This window comes from Lepidochelys kempii, chromosome 9 (assembly GCF_965140265.1).
Source record: "Lepidochelys kempii isolate rLepKem1 chromosome 9, rLepKem1.hap2, whole genome shotgun sequence".
Classification (NCBI taxonomy): Eukaryota; Metazoa; Chordata; order Testudines; family Cheloniidae; genus Lepidochelys; species Lepidochelys kempii.
Window position 1 is genome coordinate 50857375 of NC_133264.1, and position 17803 is coordinate 50875177.

Consider the following 17803-nt stretch of genomic DNA (forward strand, 5'->3'; position numbering starts at 1 on the left):
TGGAGCAGAACCCAGGAGTCCTGCCTCTGTCCATCACTCCAACACTCCTCATGTGAGCCTGGGAGTGGAATCCAGGAGTCCTGACTCCCACCCCACTGTTCAGCCCATCAGAGCTTGGCCTGGCAGCTGGGGTTAACAAACACTCCCCCCTGGGGGGGAAGTGCTGGGTGCGGGTCCTGGTACATCATGTTTGCTGGGGCCCCATTTCACGCATTACATATATTCAGGGGGGTCTCCAGAGCTCAGGGCCCCAGAATACTTCCTCCCCTCCTGCCATCAGCCCTGGGTGTGTGAGCTCCAGGGTCCAGCCCAGCTGCATTGTGGGGACAGCAGAGGGGAGCCAGGCCCTGGGCTGGCAGAGAAGGGGTGTCAGCAGCTGCGGAAATGGAACAGAGCTGCAATAACAGAGCTGGACTAACATTCCCGCCCTCTTCATCCCTGCCAGCCCCAGCTCCCTCCCACGGCCCTGATTGCTCCACAGCACTGCCCCTGCATTTATATCCTCTGCACAGCTCGGCACAGAGGCATGGGGCACGGGGTCCCTGCCATTGCTCTGCCGGGCTCCGGGACCTCCCACCTCCTCCACCAAGGGCACCAGGCTAGAACTGAGCAGTGACTGGGCCCCCCAGCCAGCCCGCGGGAATGCTGCTACTTCTGCTCCTTGTCAGTGCTCTCTGCCACCAGGGAGATGGGGCAGGTAAGAGGGGACCAGCACCCCTAGTCAGGGCCCCATGCGGCTCTGATGGCTTGGCCATGGAGACAACCCCTCGCTCTGATCAGCCTAGCTGAGAGAGAGTCAGATTCCCAACGATGTGGCCGAGGGATGGGATGGGGGGGTCTCAGGCCAGGCTTCCCCTGCAGACACTGTAACAGCCCCCATCCCCCTCCAGCCCCTGTGACAAGAGGAAGTGGCAGGGCATGTCCCAGCTTAAATGCTTTTCCTGCACTCAAAGCACCACAGGAAAGGCTGGTGCCAGCCAGTCTGAAACGGCTCCCGCAATGAGATACCAGCGGTGCTAGCATGACTGAGAGACTGGCAGTGCTGGGCCGGGGAGGGAACAGGATCCCTGAGAGGGGAGGTGGGCAGGGAGGCCCCACAATGAGTGAAGCAAGGCAGGGAAATCCCAGCAGCTGCTGAGCCCTCCTGCAGGAATTCCGTGTGGGCTTCTTTTCCCATGCATGGCTGAGTGTGGGTGAGCCCGAGCAGCTGGCCAGTGCGCCAGCAGGGGAGGCTGGGGCCTTGTTGCAGTGATGGAGGAAGGCCCCCTGGGAGGGAGGGCTTTGTATGGCAGGAAGCCCAAAGTCAGCTGTTGGGGGGGATGTGCGTGGCCCAGCGCCTTCTGGCTCTCTGATTCTCTGGGTGTCTGTTCCTCCCAGCCCTGCACACCTTCACCATGATTCAGCTCACCCACCTCCCAAACAGCAGCGCCATTGAATTTTGGGGGAACGCCACTCTGAACGGGGTACTGACCCACAGCCTGCAGGGCTTCAATGCCAGCCAGCTGCTCCCGCTGGAGCCCCCGCCGCAGTGGCAGGAGAGGGAGAACAGCCTGCAGACTTACTTACACTCCTTCCATGCCTTCGTGCAGGTGATCACCAAGGAGAGGGAGGTGCAGTGTAAGTACCAGAGCGGGAGTGGTGCTGGGGGCCATGGGCCCCTGTGACACCTGGAGCTGGTGATATGGTATGGCCGAGGGGGGTGGGGGGCAGCAAAGTGGACGAAACAGAGTTCGCATCAGCCAGATGGCATGGGGGGGCATGTGTGGAGTTTGTCACCCATAGATGGGTCAGCCAGGCAGGGTGCTGCGCTGTTGTGTCTCCCCCCCGCCCCCCGCACTGTGTGTATCGTGTGGGCAGGGAGACACAGTGGGGGCATGGGTGTTATTCTTTCCCAAGATTCCCAGGTGAACGTTTTTCAAGTAATTGGTTTTGGTTGAAAAATGCATTTTTGTGTCCAAAACCCAGGGCCGGCTCCAGGATTTTTGCCGCCCCAAGCAAAAAAACATTTTGGCCGCCCCCACGTTTTTTCGTGCCCCCTGCCCCCGGCTCCACCCCTTCCCCAAATCCCGGCCTGCCTCCTCCCCCGAGCGTGCTGCATTCCCCCTCCATTGCTTCCTGTGGCTCCCCGCTCCTGCAACAGCTCCCCTCCGCTCCACCTGGTCCCCGAATACGCCGCCGCTCCGCTTCTCCCGCCTCCCTCTCAGGCGAGGGAGAGGCAGCGCGTTCAGGGGAGCAGGCGGAGAGGAGGGGAGCGCGGGAAGTAAATGGGGAGGGGGATAGAGGAACCGCTTCCTGCCCCAGCTCGCCTCCGCTCCATCACCGCTGCCGCACGGCTTCTCCTCCCTCCCTCCCACGCTTGCCGCGCCAAACAGTGGTTTGGTGCGGGGCAAGCCTGGGAGGGAGGATGGGACGGGGGAGGAGCGGTGGTGGCGGGGCGCTCAGGGGAGCAGGCGGAGGCGAGCTGGGGCGGCGGGGGCACATTTCTAGGGGCGGCATGGCCGGCGCCGGAATGCCGCCCCTAGAAATGTGCAGCCCCAAGCACCTGCTTGTTTTGCTGGTGCCTAGAGCCGGCCCTGCCAAAACCTCAAATAATTTCGGCTTGAAATTTTGTGTTTCGTTCAGACTGAAACGTTACATCACCACTTTTCTACTCCCAACACCGTTTTGAGTTTAAATGTGGCCCGTTCAAAAAAAAACAACCCCAAAACAAGGGTGAGAAACACTTGAACTGGCCGGCTCAAAACAAAACATTTAGGGGGAAAATGGGTTTTGAGCCAACTCGATCCCTTTGAAACAACCTTTTCCCCTGCGTTGTTTGATTCCAGGAGCAAATTGGTTTTGGTTCAGATTCAACCGGATTTTTTGTCACATTTTTCAGTTTGGCCCCATTCCCTGCTTGGCCCCAAGAGCTGCCATAGCCTATCAACAGCAGTGACTTAGATCTTGGCCAAAAGGAAACAGCCAGGTGGGCCAGAGTCACGGCTCTGTGAGCAAGCACTGTGTGAGTGTCTCCTGGCTCCAGGCTGCGCCCACCCGGTGAACAAAAAGGCAGCTGCCACCCAGCTTTCCCGGGACTCTGAGCATGCCACGAAAGGGGAACAGAGACACATCAGTTACCTGGCAGCGTGTGGCACCCAGTGGGGTGGGCAGCATGCTGGAGATGGGGAAGCAGAGAAAGAAGGTGTGGGGGATGGCAAGGGAAGGAGGAGGGTAGAGGGATCAGGCCAAGGGAGAGAAAAGGGGTAAAGGAAAGCAAGTGGGGGATAGATCTGGGGAGCGCAAAAGGAGTGGGGGTGGGATCGGGGGAAAGAAGTGAGGGGACAGGGAGATGGGGCTGAGCCCAGGGAGCAGATAGCAGTGGGGAGGGTGCTGCTGAATGCCCCCAATCTGCCTGAGGGTTGCTCTGGCAAAACAAGGAGGCGTTGGGGTGCTCCCCCATGTCCCTTCCTTCTATGTGCCCTCCTGACCCCTGCATCTGGGCCATGCCAGCCTGACCCCTCTGGCTCTGCCCCCTCACAGACCCCCTGCACTTGCGCTGCAAGCTGGGCTGCCAGCTCTCCCCTGATGGCACCTCCCACAGCTTCTACGAGGTGGCACTCAATGGAGACGACTTCCTGAGCTTCCGGGCGGCCAATGCCAGCTGGGCACTATTGGGGCACAAGGAGGGGGACAAGCTGGCCACATTCGCCCATGCCCAGGTGAGCCGGTACCCACAGACCACCTCCGAGCTGCAGTCCTTCCTGGAGACGACGTGTGTGGAGTTCATGAGGCAGCACAGCAAAATGGATGATGCCAGGACCGGTATGTGAAGGGTGGGACTGCTGGGCATGGTTTCCCAGGGGTTCTGCATAGGGAGGGTATTGCAGCCCAGCAATCCCTGCGCCAGCCCATGCCCTCTGCCCAACAGCAGGAATATGAACCCCCTATCACACTGGCAGTGGCTCCCTTCGGGCCCCCAGCCCAGGGGAAGTAGAGGAAACATGGGAATGGAACCTGGATCAGTCCCTCGCACCAGGCCCGGCCCCCACTGTGCGCAGCCCTTGAGAGCGAAGCCCAGCTCTGAGCCCATTCCTCTTGTGTCTTGCAGAAGGACAGCAGAGGCGTTCGCACGCTCCTCTGGTGCTGGGCATCACCTTGGGAGCCTTTGCCCTGGCAGCCTTGGCCGTAGGAGTCTTTCTCTGCACGGGAGGGCGAAGATAGCGGCACCAGAGGAGGCCACCCCCCACCCAGCCCTTGCGGTGCAGCGTGGCGGGGACTCGGCAGCTGTTGCCCCCAGCGAGGGGAAGGGAACGCTGCTCAGTCCCCACCGCTGATCAGCTCTGTGTGTGGATCACCTCCCCTAAAGTACTTGCTCCCCAGCTATGCACCTGGCTGGCACCTGACCAGATATGGGGCAGTACCTGTCCACTGCTCCCACCGCACCCTGTTCTTGTAGCCACCCCCGGCCCCCTGCCAGTAGCCATCCGGCTGCCCTCTCCCATTCCTCGCCTGTCCCTATGCGGAGCCCAGGGTCTCAAGCAGTGACTCAGACACCAAGTAGCCCTCCTGGAGCCACGGCAGGATTGGGCCCTTTGTCCGTCCTTGGGGGGCTTTGCCCAGCCCTGGTTTGGAGTACTCCCAGCAAGGGCCTCGGCTCTGCTGGGGTGGGTGATGTGGTTGGAGACGCGGCCAGGACCTTTGCATGGTCCGGGGTGAGGGCGGTTACATTGACACAGATTTCTGTGAGGGACGGGGCTGCCCATTCTGGGCCAGAAACTGGGAGGGTGGCGTGGCGTGGGGGCGTGTCAGCACCCAGGCTAGCTGACACTGAGCTGCGAAGAAGCACGTCTGACCACGCCAGAGAGGAAGCCAACACACCCCCGGGGACAAACCTGGCATCACCCAGCCAGGAGGGGCAAGCTCAGGCACTAGCGCTGGGCGAGGAGGGGGCAGCTGGACCACCAGCCAGCTCCTCCCCTTTGGTAGCGGTGGAGAGCCATGCCTGACTCATAGGCAAGGCCTCACAGACGCTCCCAGTGCTTCTCCTTTGACTGAGCGAGGGCACTGGTGGTTGTAACCAGTGGCACCGGGCGTGGCCATCTGGGTGCCTGGCACCGTTTACGCTCAGCCGGGTCAGGGATGGTTCAGTCTGTGCTCTATTAGCCTAAATCCGGTGTTGTACATCCAGAGTGGACTGTGTGAACAGCCAACAATTTCTTGGCACTGCCTTGGGGTGGCCCTGAATCAGCTCAGGAGCCACCTGCCTCCTTGCCAACCAGAGAGGGGCTCTGCAGTACAAAGAGAGGATTCAATCGTTTGGAGGAACGAGGTTGAGGCCATGCAGCTCAGTGAACCTGCTGGATGAAGACATGCAGCATCCCACACCCCCAGGGGTCAAAAAACAGTGTTGCCAACCCTTCAGGATTGGCCTGGACTCTCCAGGAGTGAAAAATTAATCTAATTAAAGATTATGTCATGTGAAGAAACATCCAAGAATACCTCCAACCAAAACTGGCAACCCTAAAAAGCATGAGTCAGGCTGCAAAAAAGGCACAGGATTTAAAACTCTAATAAATGCTGGGTTCGTTTGACTTGTCTCGTTTCTCTAAGGGGTGCATGCGGGGTCACGTTTTCAAGTGGGTCCCTGCAACCATGTGATCTTGAAACTTCCGTTTTTCAAATGAAAACTGGGTTCTCCCACAATCTCCGGATTCCAGGAGTGAAGAGGGTGGTTAGGAAAAACACCAGGTCTTGTGAGGCTACCGATAAAACCATAAAACTTGGCAACACAGGGGTTGTATGTTTGTTACACTGCAGTTACTTTAACTGTGATTCTAAAGGAGAGAGGAGTGACTCCTTTGGGAAATGTAAATATGCTGGCCAAGATTTAAAATACAATAGGAGCACCATGTCCCAGTTTGTTCTCAATTCATTGCCATTTGGATAATTCAGTTTCATGGGACTTGTTCATTCTTTCCACCTGCTTGAGGGTGGAAGGGGATGTGTAACGGTAGGGGAACACTGGCCCATGTACCCACTTTGGTACACCTGACCGATGAAAGCTGGTCCATTATCAGAGTCAATAGTGTGTGATAAACACCATTTAGGAAAGATTTCTATTAACACTTTTGCAGCTGCCAGACTACTCTCTTTCCACCCATTTGCTGAAGCTGTCACAATTACAAACATAAATCTATTCTTCCTAGGTGTGGTGGGCAAGGGTCCCACAAAATCCATCTGCAAGCGCTGCAAGGGACCCTTTAAAGCCTGATGCATTAATTCTCCACACCTTTTCCTTCTAGCAGGGTCTTGTTTTGCACAAGTTAAACAACTATCAATATGCACATCCAAATCCTCTTTCATTCCAGGCTACCAGCCCATCTTTTTAAGTTTTTCCAATGCCTCTTTTAATTTCGGGTGTCCCCCCACAACAGAACCATGTATCCACCCCAAAGGGAGGTGTTGCATTTGCTAAGACTGCTAAAACCCATTCATTGTCTGGTTTTGCCATAATTAAGCTTCGTTCTTTTTTCAATGGAATGCCCTGCCACTTTGAATGGCATTCTACAATCCATTGCTGAACCAACACAATTTTTGCCTGAAGGTCCTGTAATAATAGCAACCCTTCCTGGTTGTTTTCATCATTTTTTTGTTCTGGTTTTGCTTGTGCCCAGGTGGTTCCTGTCACGAGCACAGCTTCCAATATTGTACCAGTGATTGCCACTTCATTTACAAGCTTATCTGCCTGTTCATTTCCCCATTGTAATGGACCTTTTGCTTTGTGTGATCTTATTTTAACCAGTCTGAACTTATTCAAATTGGCTGCCAATTCTTCCATTCGGTGCCAAAGGATCTTGTGATTAATTTCAGATGCATCAGTTCCTGTAAAAGTCATAGTTTTCCACCATGGAAGATAAATGGTGGTATCTTTATAAACATAACCCAAATCAGTTCCAATAATTATTTCAGTTTGTTTTTCATTCTCTCCAAAACTTCTACAACTGCTGACACATCTGCAGACTGTGTTCCTCCTGTCTTTAGCTTGTATTGAAAGGATTTGCCTATCTCCTGTCACTGAATCCTGTAATTCACTTTCCTTCTTTATAATATAAGCTACCATCCACAAGCCAGATTGTTTTCCCAATTACCTGTTCAACCGGAGTTGTCATAAAGACAGGGTGTGCTTTAGATTCCTCCTGGGGCTCACAAACATGTTTTTGACCAGTTAGGGTCAGACTCCATACAGATCAGGTTCTTTCAGGGTGAGCAACTGGACATTTTCTGTCCTGAGAGCAAAGACCCATTATATAGCCTTATCCACTCTCAAATGAATAAATTTTCCTGACTTAGGATAAATTTGGACACATTTTCCTGACTTAGTAGTTTTCCCAGAGCATGATGGCTTTTAACAATTACTTTACTTGCTCTGATAATTCCCTGGGCTTTCCGTAGTGTCCAGTAAGCAGCAAGAGCAGTTTGCTCACAGATTCCCAGTTTGCTTTCTGGAACCGTTAGTGCTCTGCTATAGAACGCAACCAGTCTTTGTTGGGGGCAGCCAAAGCAGATGCTTCCATTAACCCCCTTTTCAAGCTTTCCCATGCACTAGTTGCTTCTTCTGTCCAGATCCATTGCAGCCTTTTAAGCACCTCATACAAGGGTCCTGCCTTTTCTGTATATCTCACCATAAATTCTCAGCAAAAGTTAGTGAGCCCCAAAAAAGACTGCAAGGATATAGTATCCACTAGCATCAGAAGGTTACACTTCACTCTGTCCTTATCTACTGATCTTCCCCCCTGTGTGCAGAGTCTAATTTCCAGATACTGCACTTCTCTCTGTTTGATCTGGGATTTAGAAGGGTTACATTTCAAGGTGTGTGCTTGGCAGCAACCCAGTAACTGGTGCACTAACCCTTCATGCTCTTTTTCTGTTTCACTTACTACCAAGATATCATCCACCTACTGAACTATCTTTCCCCTTTGCAACAACCCTCCTTTTCCCCAATATATTCCTCTTAGCAGCATGGAATATAATGGGTGCATCGCAGTATGTCATAGGCAAAACATTTCAGCAATACAGTATTGAGTACCCTGGAACACAATGTTGCACTGGGTGGGTAGCACTGGTGGCAGCAGAGGTGAAAGTAAGCCGGTACGCCCCAGCACTGGCAAGAGCCGGTGCACCGTACTGGGGCAGCCCGGCTTCCCCAGGGGGCAATTCAAAGGGCCTGGGGCTCCCAGCAGTGGCTGGAGCCCCAGGCTCTTTAAATTGCCTCCAGAGCCCCGCTGCTGGAGCCCTGGGGTAGTGGCTGCAGGGCTCCAGGGGCTATTTAAAGGGCTGGGGCAGTAGAAGCAGGGGAGCCCTGGGCCCTTTAAACAGCCCCCAGAGCCCTAGGGTAGGGTGTGGGGCTCCAGGGGCTAGTTAAAGGGCTGGGGCTCCAGCTGCCTCTACTGCTCTGGTCCTTTAAATAGCCGCTGGAGCCCCGCTGCTTCTCCAGGGCTTCGGGGGCTATTTAAACAGCCCATGGCTCCCCTGCTTCTACCTGGGGAAGCGGCGGGGCTCCAGCGGCTATTTAAAGGACCGGAGCTGCAGCTGGAGCCCCTGCTACTCCAGGGGCTATTTAAAGGGCCAGGGCGGTAGAAGAGGGGAGCCCCAGGCCCTTTAAATAGCCCCTGGAGCCCTGGGCTGCTGCTGCTGCTACCCAGGTGGGGGCTTGGGGGGGTGCTTACATTTCAGGGTGGGCTGGGGCTGGCTCTGACCCCCTCAACCCTGCCTCTTCTGCCTTAGGCCCCACCCCTTCCGGGGGCCAGAGCTGGCCCCAGCGTACCAGTAAGTCACCCGACTTACTTTCACCCCCGGGTGGCAGAGATAAATTGCACATGGAAACAGGCTTCCCTGTAGGACAGTGAAAAATCCTGAGCTGAAATCTCTGTCAGAAATGGGTCTTATGTACTGTCCCTGACCCTGGGCAAAACCTGTGTGTCTTGAATGAGCAACCCTCGCCATCCTCCAGGAAGAGGGATAACCTCTGGCGAAATGAGGTTTGCATTGCCTGAGTCCAGTGGAAGGAGGGGCACCAGGATAGATGAAAGAGGGGGACTTAAATTTGTGGGAAGATTAACTCAGATCATGTTGCGAGCCCATTGTCTGATGTGGTATTTTTTTTAATATGGTTTGCCGCTTCCAGTGGAGGGGTTACACAGGAGAATTAGCGAGGTTGACAGGTCTCTGCATAGCTCCACCATTTGTCATTATATTGTGCACTAGACCACAGAGTGTGGCCAGCAACTCTTGCTGGTGGCCACACTGACCCTTTTTCCTAAAATACTTAATTAACTTTAGGAAAACCAAATAAATATGCTCTTATACACATCCACAGCATTGTAATTATTTATGTAGTTTTTTTTTTTTTGCAGACTCAATAATAAAAAATAATGCTCTGAAAAGGTGTATGTTCATTAATATCACTTTTCACAGCACACTTAGCCCTGGTCTACACTAGGAGTTGAGGTCGAATTTAGCAGCGTTAAATCGATTTAACCCCACACGATGAAGCCCTTTTTTTCGACTTAAAGGGCTCTTAAAATCGATTTCCGTACTCCACCCCTGACAAGGGGATTAGCGCTTAAATTGGCCTTGCCGGGTCGAATTTGTGGTACTGTGGATGCAATTAGACGGTATTGGCCGGGAGCTATCCCAGAGTGCTCCATTGTGACTGCTCTGGACAGCACTCTCAACTCAGATGCACTGGCCAGGTAGACAGGGAAAGGCCCGCAAACTTTTGAATTTCAATTTCCTGTTTGCATGGTCACCTGCAGCTTGCTACGCTGGCCAGAGCTCATCAGCAGAGGTGACCATGATGGAGTCCCAGAATCGCAAAAGAGCTCCAGCATGGACTGAACGGGAGGTAGGGGACCTGATCGCTGTATGGGGAGAGGAATCCGTGCTATCAGAACTCGTTCCAGTTTTTGAAACGCCAAAACATTTGTCAAAATCTCCCAGGGCATGAAGGACAGAGGCCATAACAGGGACCCGAAGCAGTGCCACGTGAAACTTAAGGAGCTGAGGCAAGCCTACCAGAAAACCAGAGAGGCAAACGGCCGCTCTGGGTCAGAACCCCAAACATGCCGCTTCTATGATGAGCTGCATGCCATTTTAGGGGGTTCAGCCACCACTACCCCAGCCGTGTTGTTTGACTCCTTCAATGGAGATGGAGGCAACACAGAAGCAGGTTTGGGGGATGAGGAAGATGATGATGATGAAGTTGTAGATAGCTCACAGCAAGCAAGTGGAGAAACTGGTTTTCCCTACAGCCAGGAACTGTTTCTCACCCTGGACCTGGAGCCAGTACCTTCCGAACCCACCCAAGGCTGCCTCCTGGACATGCCAGGCAGAGAAGGGACCTCTGGTGAGTGTACCTTTTAAAATATTATACATGGTTTAAAAGCAAGCATGTTTAATGATTAATTTGCCCTGGCATTTGCGGCTCTCCTGGATGTACTCCCAAAGCCTTTGCAAAAGGTTTCTGGGGAGGGCAGCCTTATTCCGTCCACCATTCAGAGGTGCCTGTTCCTGCTGGGCTGTTTGCCTATGGCTGAACAGAAATGTTCCCCGCTGTTAGCCATGGGGAGGGGTGAGGGGCTAGCTACGTAGTGAGGGGAGGCAAAATGCGACATTGGAATGAAAGCACATGTGCTGTGTATGTAATGTTAACAGCAAGGTTTACCATGAAAGAGTGTAGCCATTGTTTTAGAAAATGTGTCTTTTTAAATACCACTGTCTCTTTTTTTTTTCCCCTCCACCAGCTGCATGTGTTTCAAGGATCACAGGATCTTCTCCTTCCCAGAGGCTAGTGAAGATTAGAAGGCAATAAAACCACACTTGTGATGAAATGTTCTCTGAGCTCAAGGAAAGGCAGCTGGAGCACAGACCACCGCTACAGCCCCTCTGTAACCAACCACCCTCCTCCCCAAGTTCCATAGCCTCCTCACCCAGGCACCCAAGAACGCAGTGGGGGGGGACCTCTGGCCACCCAGCCACTCCACCCCAGAGGATTGCCCAAGCAACAGAAGGCTGGCATTCAATAAGTTTTAAAATTGTAAACTTTTAAAATGCTGTGTGGCCTTGTCCTTCCCTCCTCCACCACCCCTCCTGGTGCTTCTCTCCTCCACCACCCCCACCTGGGCTACCCTGGTAGTTATCCCCCTATTTGTGTGATGAATGAATAAAGAATGCACAAATGTGAAGCAACAATGACTTTATTGCCTCTGCAAGTGGTGATTGAAGGGAGGTGGGGAGGGTGGTTAGTTTACAGGGAAGTAGTGTGAACCAAAGGGCAGGGGGTTTCATCAAGGAGAAACAAACAGAACTTTCATACTGTAGCCTGTCCAGTCATGAAAGTGGTTTTCAAAGCTTCTCTGATGCGCACTGCGCCCTCCTGTGCTCTTCTAACCGCCCTGGTGTCTGGCTGTGCAAAACCAGCAGCCAGGCTATTTGCCTCAACCTCCCACCCCGCCATAAACGTCTCCCCCTTACTCTCACAGATATTGTGGAGCGCACAGCAAGCAGTAACAACAGTGGGAATAGTGGTTTCGCTGAGGTCTAACCAAGCCAGTAAACTGCGCCAGCGCGCTTTTAAACATCCAAATGCACATTCTACCACCAATCTGCACTTGCTCAGCCTGTAGTTGAACAGCTCCTGACTACTGTCCAGGGTGCCTGTGTATGGCTTCATGAGCCATGGCATTAAGGGGTAGGCTGGGTCCCCAAGGATAACTATTGGCATTTCAACATCCCCAACAGTTATTTTCTGGTCTGGGAATAAAGTTCCTTCCTGCAGCTTTTGAAACAGACCAGAGTTCCTGAAGATGCAAGCGTCATGTACCTTTCCCGGCCATCCCACGTTGATGTTGGTGAAACGTCCCTTGTGATCTACCAGTGCTTGCAGCACCATTGGAAAGTACCCCTTGCGGTTTATGTACTCGCCGGCTTGGTGCTCCGGTGCCAAGATAGGGATATGGGTTCCGTCTATGGCCCCACCACAGTTAGGGAATCATAGAATCATAGAATATCAGGGTTGGAAGGGACCCCAGAAGGTCATCTAGTCCAACCCCCTGCTTGAAGCAGGACCAATTCCCAGTTAAATCATCCCAGCCAGGGCTTTGTCAAGCCTGACCTTAAAAACCTCTAAGGAAGGAGATTCTACCACCTCCCTAGGTAACGCATTCCAATGTTTCACCACCCTCTTAGTGAAAAAGTTTTTCCTAATATCCAATCTAAACCTCCCCCACTGCAACTTGAGACCATTACTCCTCGTTCTGTCATCTGCTACCATTGAGAACAGTCTAGAGCCATCCTCTTTGGAACCCCCTTTCAGGTAGTTGAAAGCAGTTATCAAATCCCCCCTCATTCTTCTCTTCTGCAGGCTAAACAATCCCAGCTCCCTCAGCCTCTCCTCATAAGTCATGTGTTCCAGACCCCTAATCATTTTTGTTGCCCTTCGCTGGACTCTCTCCAATTTTTCCACATCCTTCTTGTAGTGTGGGGCCCAAAACTGGACACAGTACTCCAGATGAGGCCTCACCAATGTCGAATAGAGGGGAACGATCACGTCCCTCGATCTGCTCGCTATGCCCCTACTTATACATCCCAAAATGCCATTGGCCTTCTTGGCAACAAGGGCACACTGCTGACTCATATCCAGCTTCTCGTCCACTGTCACCCCTAGGTCCTTTTCCGCAGAACTGCTGCCTAGCCATTCGGTCCCTAGTCTGTAGCTGTGCATTGGGTTCTTCCCTCCTAAGTGCAGGACCCTGCACTTATCCTTATTGAACCTCATCAGATTTCTTTTGGCCCAATCCTCCAATTTGTCTAGGTCCTTCTGTATCCTATCCCTCCCCTCCAGCGTATCTACCGCTCCTCCCAGTTTAGTATCATCCGCAAATTTGCTGAGAGTGCAATCCACACCATCCTCCAGATCATTTATGAAGATATTGAACAAAACCGGCCCCAGGACCGACCCTTGGGGCACTCCACTTGATACCGGCTGCCAACTAGACATGGAGCCATTGATCACTACCCGTTGAGCCCGCCAATCTAGCCAGCTTTCTACCCACCTTATAGTGCATTCATCTAGCCCATACTTCCTTAACTTGCTGACAAGAATACTGTGGGAGACCGTGTCAAAAGCTTTGCTAAAGTCAAGAAACAATACATCCACTGCTTTCCCTTCATCCACAGAACCAGTAATCTCATCATAAAAGGCGATTAGATTAGTCAGGCATGACCTTCCCTTGGTGAATCCATGCTGGCTGTTCCTGATCACTTTCCTCTCATGCAAGTGCTTCAGGATTGATTCTTTGAGGACCTGCTCCATGATTTTTCCAGGGACTGAGGTGAGGCTGACTGGCCTGTAGTTCCCAGGATCCTCCTTCTTCCCTTTTTTAAAGATTTTTTTAAAGAATCCCATTGCAGCAAAGCCATCCACTATGACCTGCACATTTCCCAGGGTCACTACCTTTGACATCAGCAGATCTTTGATTGCGTTGGGTACTTGCATCACAGCAGCCCCCACAGCAGATTTGCCCACTCCAAATTGATTCCTGACTGACCAGTAGCTGTCTGGCATTGCAAGCTTCCACAGGGCTATCGCCACTCGCTTCTCAACTGTGAGGGCTGCTCTCATCTTGGTATTCATGCGTTTCAGGGCAGGGGAAAGCAAGTCACAAAGTTCCATGAAAGTGCCCTTACGCATGTGAAAGTTTTGCAGCCACTGGGAATCGTCCCAGACCTGCAACACTATGCGGTCCCACCAGTCTGTGCTTGTTTCCCGGGCCCAGAATCGGTGTTCCATGGCATGAACCTGTCCCATTAGCACCCTGATGCCCACAATGGCAAGGCCCATGCTTTGAGAGAAGTCTGTGTCCATGTCCTCATCACTCACGTCACCGCGCTGACGTCGCCTCCTCGCCCGGTATCGCTTTGCCAGGTTCTGGTCCTGCATATACTGCTGGATAATGCGTGTGGTGTTTAATGTGCTCCTAATTGCCAAAGTGAGCTGAGCGGGCTCCATGCTTGCCATGGTATGGCATCCGCACAGAAAAAAGGCGCGGAACGATTGTCTGCCCTTGCTCTGATGGAGGGAGGGGCAACTGACGACATGGCTTACAGGGTTGGCTTACAGGGAATTAAAATCAACAAAGGGGGTGGCTTTACATCAAGGAGTATTTCAGGCAGGACTTCACGGAGGGAGAGAGGGAGGGGGGAGCAAATGAGTACAAAACAAATCTAGTCTATTGCTTGTTTTGATCCACTCCATCTATCTTTTAGATCTTTGGCTGGCAGCAGACAGTGCAGAAGGACTGCAAGCCATACACATCTCTTGGCTGCTTGGCACAAGACGGCACAATAGGACTGCTAGCCATCCTCATCTCCTGCTTGCCTGGCAAAAGATGGTACAATAGGACTGCCTGCAGGACTAAAGAGAGTGACCTAGTCGACTCACTCCTAATGTAGTCCCTGCACCCATGTCTGCCCAGGCGCTCCTGGCTGACACAGCCAGGAGCACCTCGGACATGACGATGATGGCTACCAGTTCTATTGTACTGTCTGCTGCTACAAGGCAATGGGTTGCTACTGCTGTGTAGCAATGCAGTACCGCGTCTGCCAGCACCCAGGAGACATACGGTGACAGTGAGCTGAGCGTGCTCCATGCTTGCCGTGGTATGGCGTCTGCACAGGTAACTCAGGAAAAAAGGCGCGAAACGATTGTCTGCCATTGCTTTCACAGAGGGAGGGAGGGAGGGGAGGGCCTGATGACATGTATCCAGAACCACCGGCAACAATGTTTTTTGTCCCATCAGGCATTGGGATCTCAACCCAGAATTCCAATGGGCAGCGGAGACTAAGGGAACTGTGGGATAGCTACCCACAGTGCAACACTCTGGAAGTCGACGCTAGCCTCGGTACTGTGGAAGCACTCTGCCGAGTTAATGCACTTAGAGCATTTTGTGTGGGGACACACACAATCGACTATTTAAAAAGGATTTCTAAAAAACTGACTTCTATAAATTCGACCTAATTTTGTAGCGTAGACATACCCTTAGTAGCTAGCTGGGAGGCTGTGATAAGTGATACTAACAAACATACACATATCACTTATTACAGCTTCCCAGCCAGCTTGTAAGTCTGCTGGAAAAAGTGATACTTGTATGCTTGTTAATATCACTTTTCTCAGCGAGCCCCAGGACAAATTAAGCCCTGAAGAGGGGCGGGGAAGAGAAGGCAGTGGGAGCCCAGGACGATGTGAGGTGGGGTGGAGAACCTGCACGGCCAGAGCTGGTGGTCAGCGCATGCTACTGTGTGGTCAGAGCCAGGGGCTGTGTAGCAGAAGTCAGGTGTTGGGAGCCCGCTGCTGCACAGCCAGCACCAGGGGTCGGCACCCAGGGCTGGCTCCCGTCACATAGCGGCAGGAGCCTGGGACCAGTGGACAGACCAAGGGGCCAGAGGGAGCCTGAAGTCCCACAGCCTGGCTCCCAAAGTCCCGCCGGTGAAGCTTGCCACCCAACCACCCCAGTGCTGAAGCCCAAGCCCCCCACCTCCAAGGTAGATTAGGGCGACCAGATTGCAAGAGTGAAATATCAGGACACATTGGGCGAGCGGCGCCGGGGAGGGGGGGGGATGAGAGGGGCGGGAAGAGACGGACACAGGTGCACAGCCCCGACCAGAGCCAGAGGCACATTGGTCCGCCTGGCCTTGTGCTACCAGCATGCCCCTTCCTGTTGCAGGTGGGCCCATGCTGCACCATACAGCTCCCCTGCCCAGCACCCCCTGGATCCACTATGCCCAGGGCCCCCCTACAACCTTTACATCACAAATGCACAGTGCTGTGCACACCCCCCCCCACCCACCCAGCGCCCCCCTGCCCACAGCCCCACCATAGCTGCCCAGCTCCCCACACAGAACCCCCCCACTCACTAGTTTCCCAATACACACAGATTTCCCCTCCCTCCCTCCCAGTGCCCTTCCCCACAGCCCCACCACAACTAAACAATGCCCCACACAGACCCCCACTGCCCAGTGCCCTGACACACACATCTCCCCCACTTTCCAGCACCCCCCAACAGGCACCCCAAAACACACAAACCTCCCCCACTGCCTAACTCCCTCCACACACCTTCCAGACACTCATCATCAGACCCTGCCCCCTTCCTTGGCTGCACTCACCAGCCCTCCTGGGAGGTCTCTGGCTCCTAGGGTCAGAGCAGCTAGGGGAGACTCCAGACTCTCCACGTGCTGCGCCCGCCTCAACCATGAGCTCTCTGGCTCCCATTGGCTGGGAAAAGCACCGATGGGAGCTGCCGGAGCCACAGAGTGGGGCTTGCAGGCGCTGGCATCATGGAGAGCCCCCCCACCCTAAGAGCCAGAGGGACCTGCCAGGGGGCGAGGTGGGGAGTCCTGGCGGTGCTTACCTGGGGCAGCTCCTGTCCCAGGAAGCATCTGGCTGGCAGGTCCCTCTGGCTCCTAGGGTCGGGTCGGGTGGGGGGGTGCGGAGGGCTCTCTGCCTGCTCCCGGCGCCTGCAAGCCGTGGCCCTGCAGCATGCGGCAATCCTGCCGGCGGGCGGGTGCCAGGAGCTGCCCCAGGAAGTGGTGAGCAGTCCGGTCCGGAGGGTCCCGATATCGGAACAAAGGGTGTCCCGACTGATGAAGGTCGGGACGTGGGACAAGTCCCCTAAAATCGGGACATTCCCAATAAAATCGGGACGTCTGGTCACCCTAAGGTAGATTGAGAGCTCACCTTGCTCCTGCAACATTGTGCTGCACCAGTCTCTAGAGTCACTGCAGGGCAGCGCATCCAGGAGCGATAGGGAGGGAGGAGGAGAGGCAGATACTTTGTCCCTGTTTCCCCCCCATTACCGCTCAGGAAGCTGTCTGTTGTGGCCAAACAAAAAGCCTCTCGTGGCCGCATTTGAGAAATGCTGCACTAGAGAGAGCAAAAACAGAGGCGCCTCTATGATTGGAAGATAGTGAGGAAAAACCTAGTTGCAACAGATCCCAGAGCAGCAGATGGGAGAAACAGCATTTCCCCCTGCCATTGTCTAACACCACAGGGGACTGGGGAGCAGTAGGCCAGGGGAGAGAGGCACTGAGCTGTTCCCAAGCGCTTTATGTTTGTGCTACTCAGGATATATTTAAGAAAACTAAACTTGAATCCTCCCAGCTCTTCTGCCTCGAGTAAAAAGGCCCCAAAGTCTCTCTTACAGGGCTACAGTGCAGAGAGAGGGGTGGAGAGTGCTGGCTTTTCAGGGGAGAGGAAAGCAGCACTGCAGAAGGGAGCATGTACATTCTGCTCTGTGAGGGTCAGCACTAGCCCCCAGCAGAGCAGAGGAAAGGAGGTGGCACTTGCCCACAGGTGGGATTAGCTGGCTGCCATTTCTCACCCTTTACCCGCATGGAATGAAGTGCCACACAGCCAGTTTCTCCATCTGTATGTGCTTCAAGGCTTTTTCAGCTACGGCTTCCCAGCGTGCTGGGACACACAATGGCACACCGCCATGGGCAGCTAAACTAAGTGAGCAGAGCCTACTCTCCCTCACAAAGGACACCAGAAAGGGCCAGAGAAACCTCTCCCAACCCAGCAGCACAGCCCTCCTCTCCAGCTAAGAGGCTGCAGAGCTGTTGCATTTATTATCAATCAAACGTAGCACAGCTTGTAGGTCACACACCTATTTTCATTAGGGCAGAGCCTTCTTCAGACACCAAGTGCCTGCTGCTACAATAGAGCCAGTTCTACTTAGATGCATAGCCAGTCAATTGCCATTAAACTTTG

The 17803-nt window shown here is 53.6% G+C and overlaps 1 protein-coding gene across 1 annotated transcript; it reads left to right on the forward strand.

Annotated features, from left to right (window-relative positions):
• Positions 1–474: 474 nt before the first annotated feature.
• On the forward strand, positions 475–6583 carry PROCR (protein C receptor). Its single transcript, XM_073360337.1, has 4 exons — positions 475–697; positions 1378–1617; positions 3520–3801; positions 4088–6583. The coding sequence occupies exons 1-4, from the start codon at positions 643–645 to the stop codon at positions 4198–4200; spliced, it is 690 nt and encodes a 229-aa protein (XP_073216438.1). The 5' UTR covers positions 475–642; the 3' UTR covers positions 4201–6583.
• Positions 6584–17803: the final 11220 nt, after the last annotated feature.

Bases quoted from the DNA above. Each gene is read 5' to 3' on its own strand.
- PROCR (XM_073360337.1), top strand. From the start codon at position 643: ATGCTGCTACTTCTGCTCCTTGTCAGTGCTCTCTGCCACCAGGGAGAT. The intron at 698-1,377 runs GTAAGAGGGGAC...TGTTCCTCCCAG, and splicing joins CCACCAGGGAGATGGGGCAG to CCCTGCACACCTTCACCATG. The intron at 3,802-4,087 runs GTATGTGAAGGG...TGTGTCTTGCAG, and splicing joins AATGGATGATGCCAGGACCG to AAGGACAGCAGAGGCGTTCG.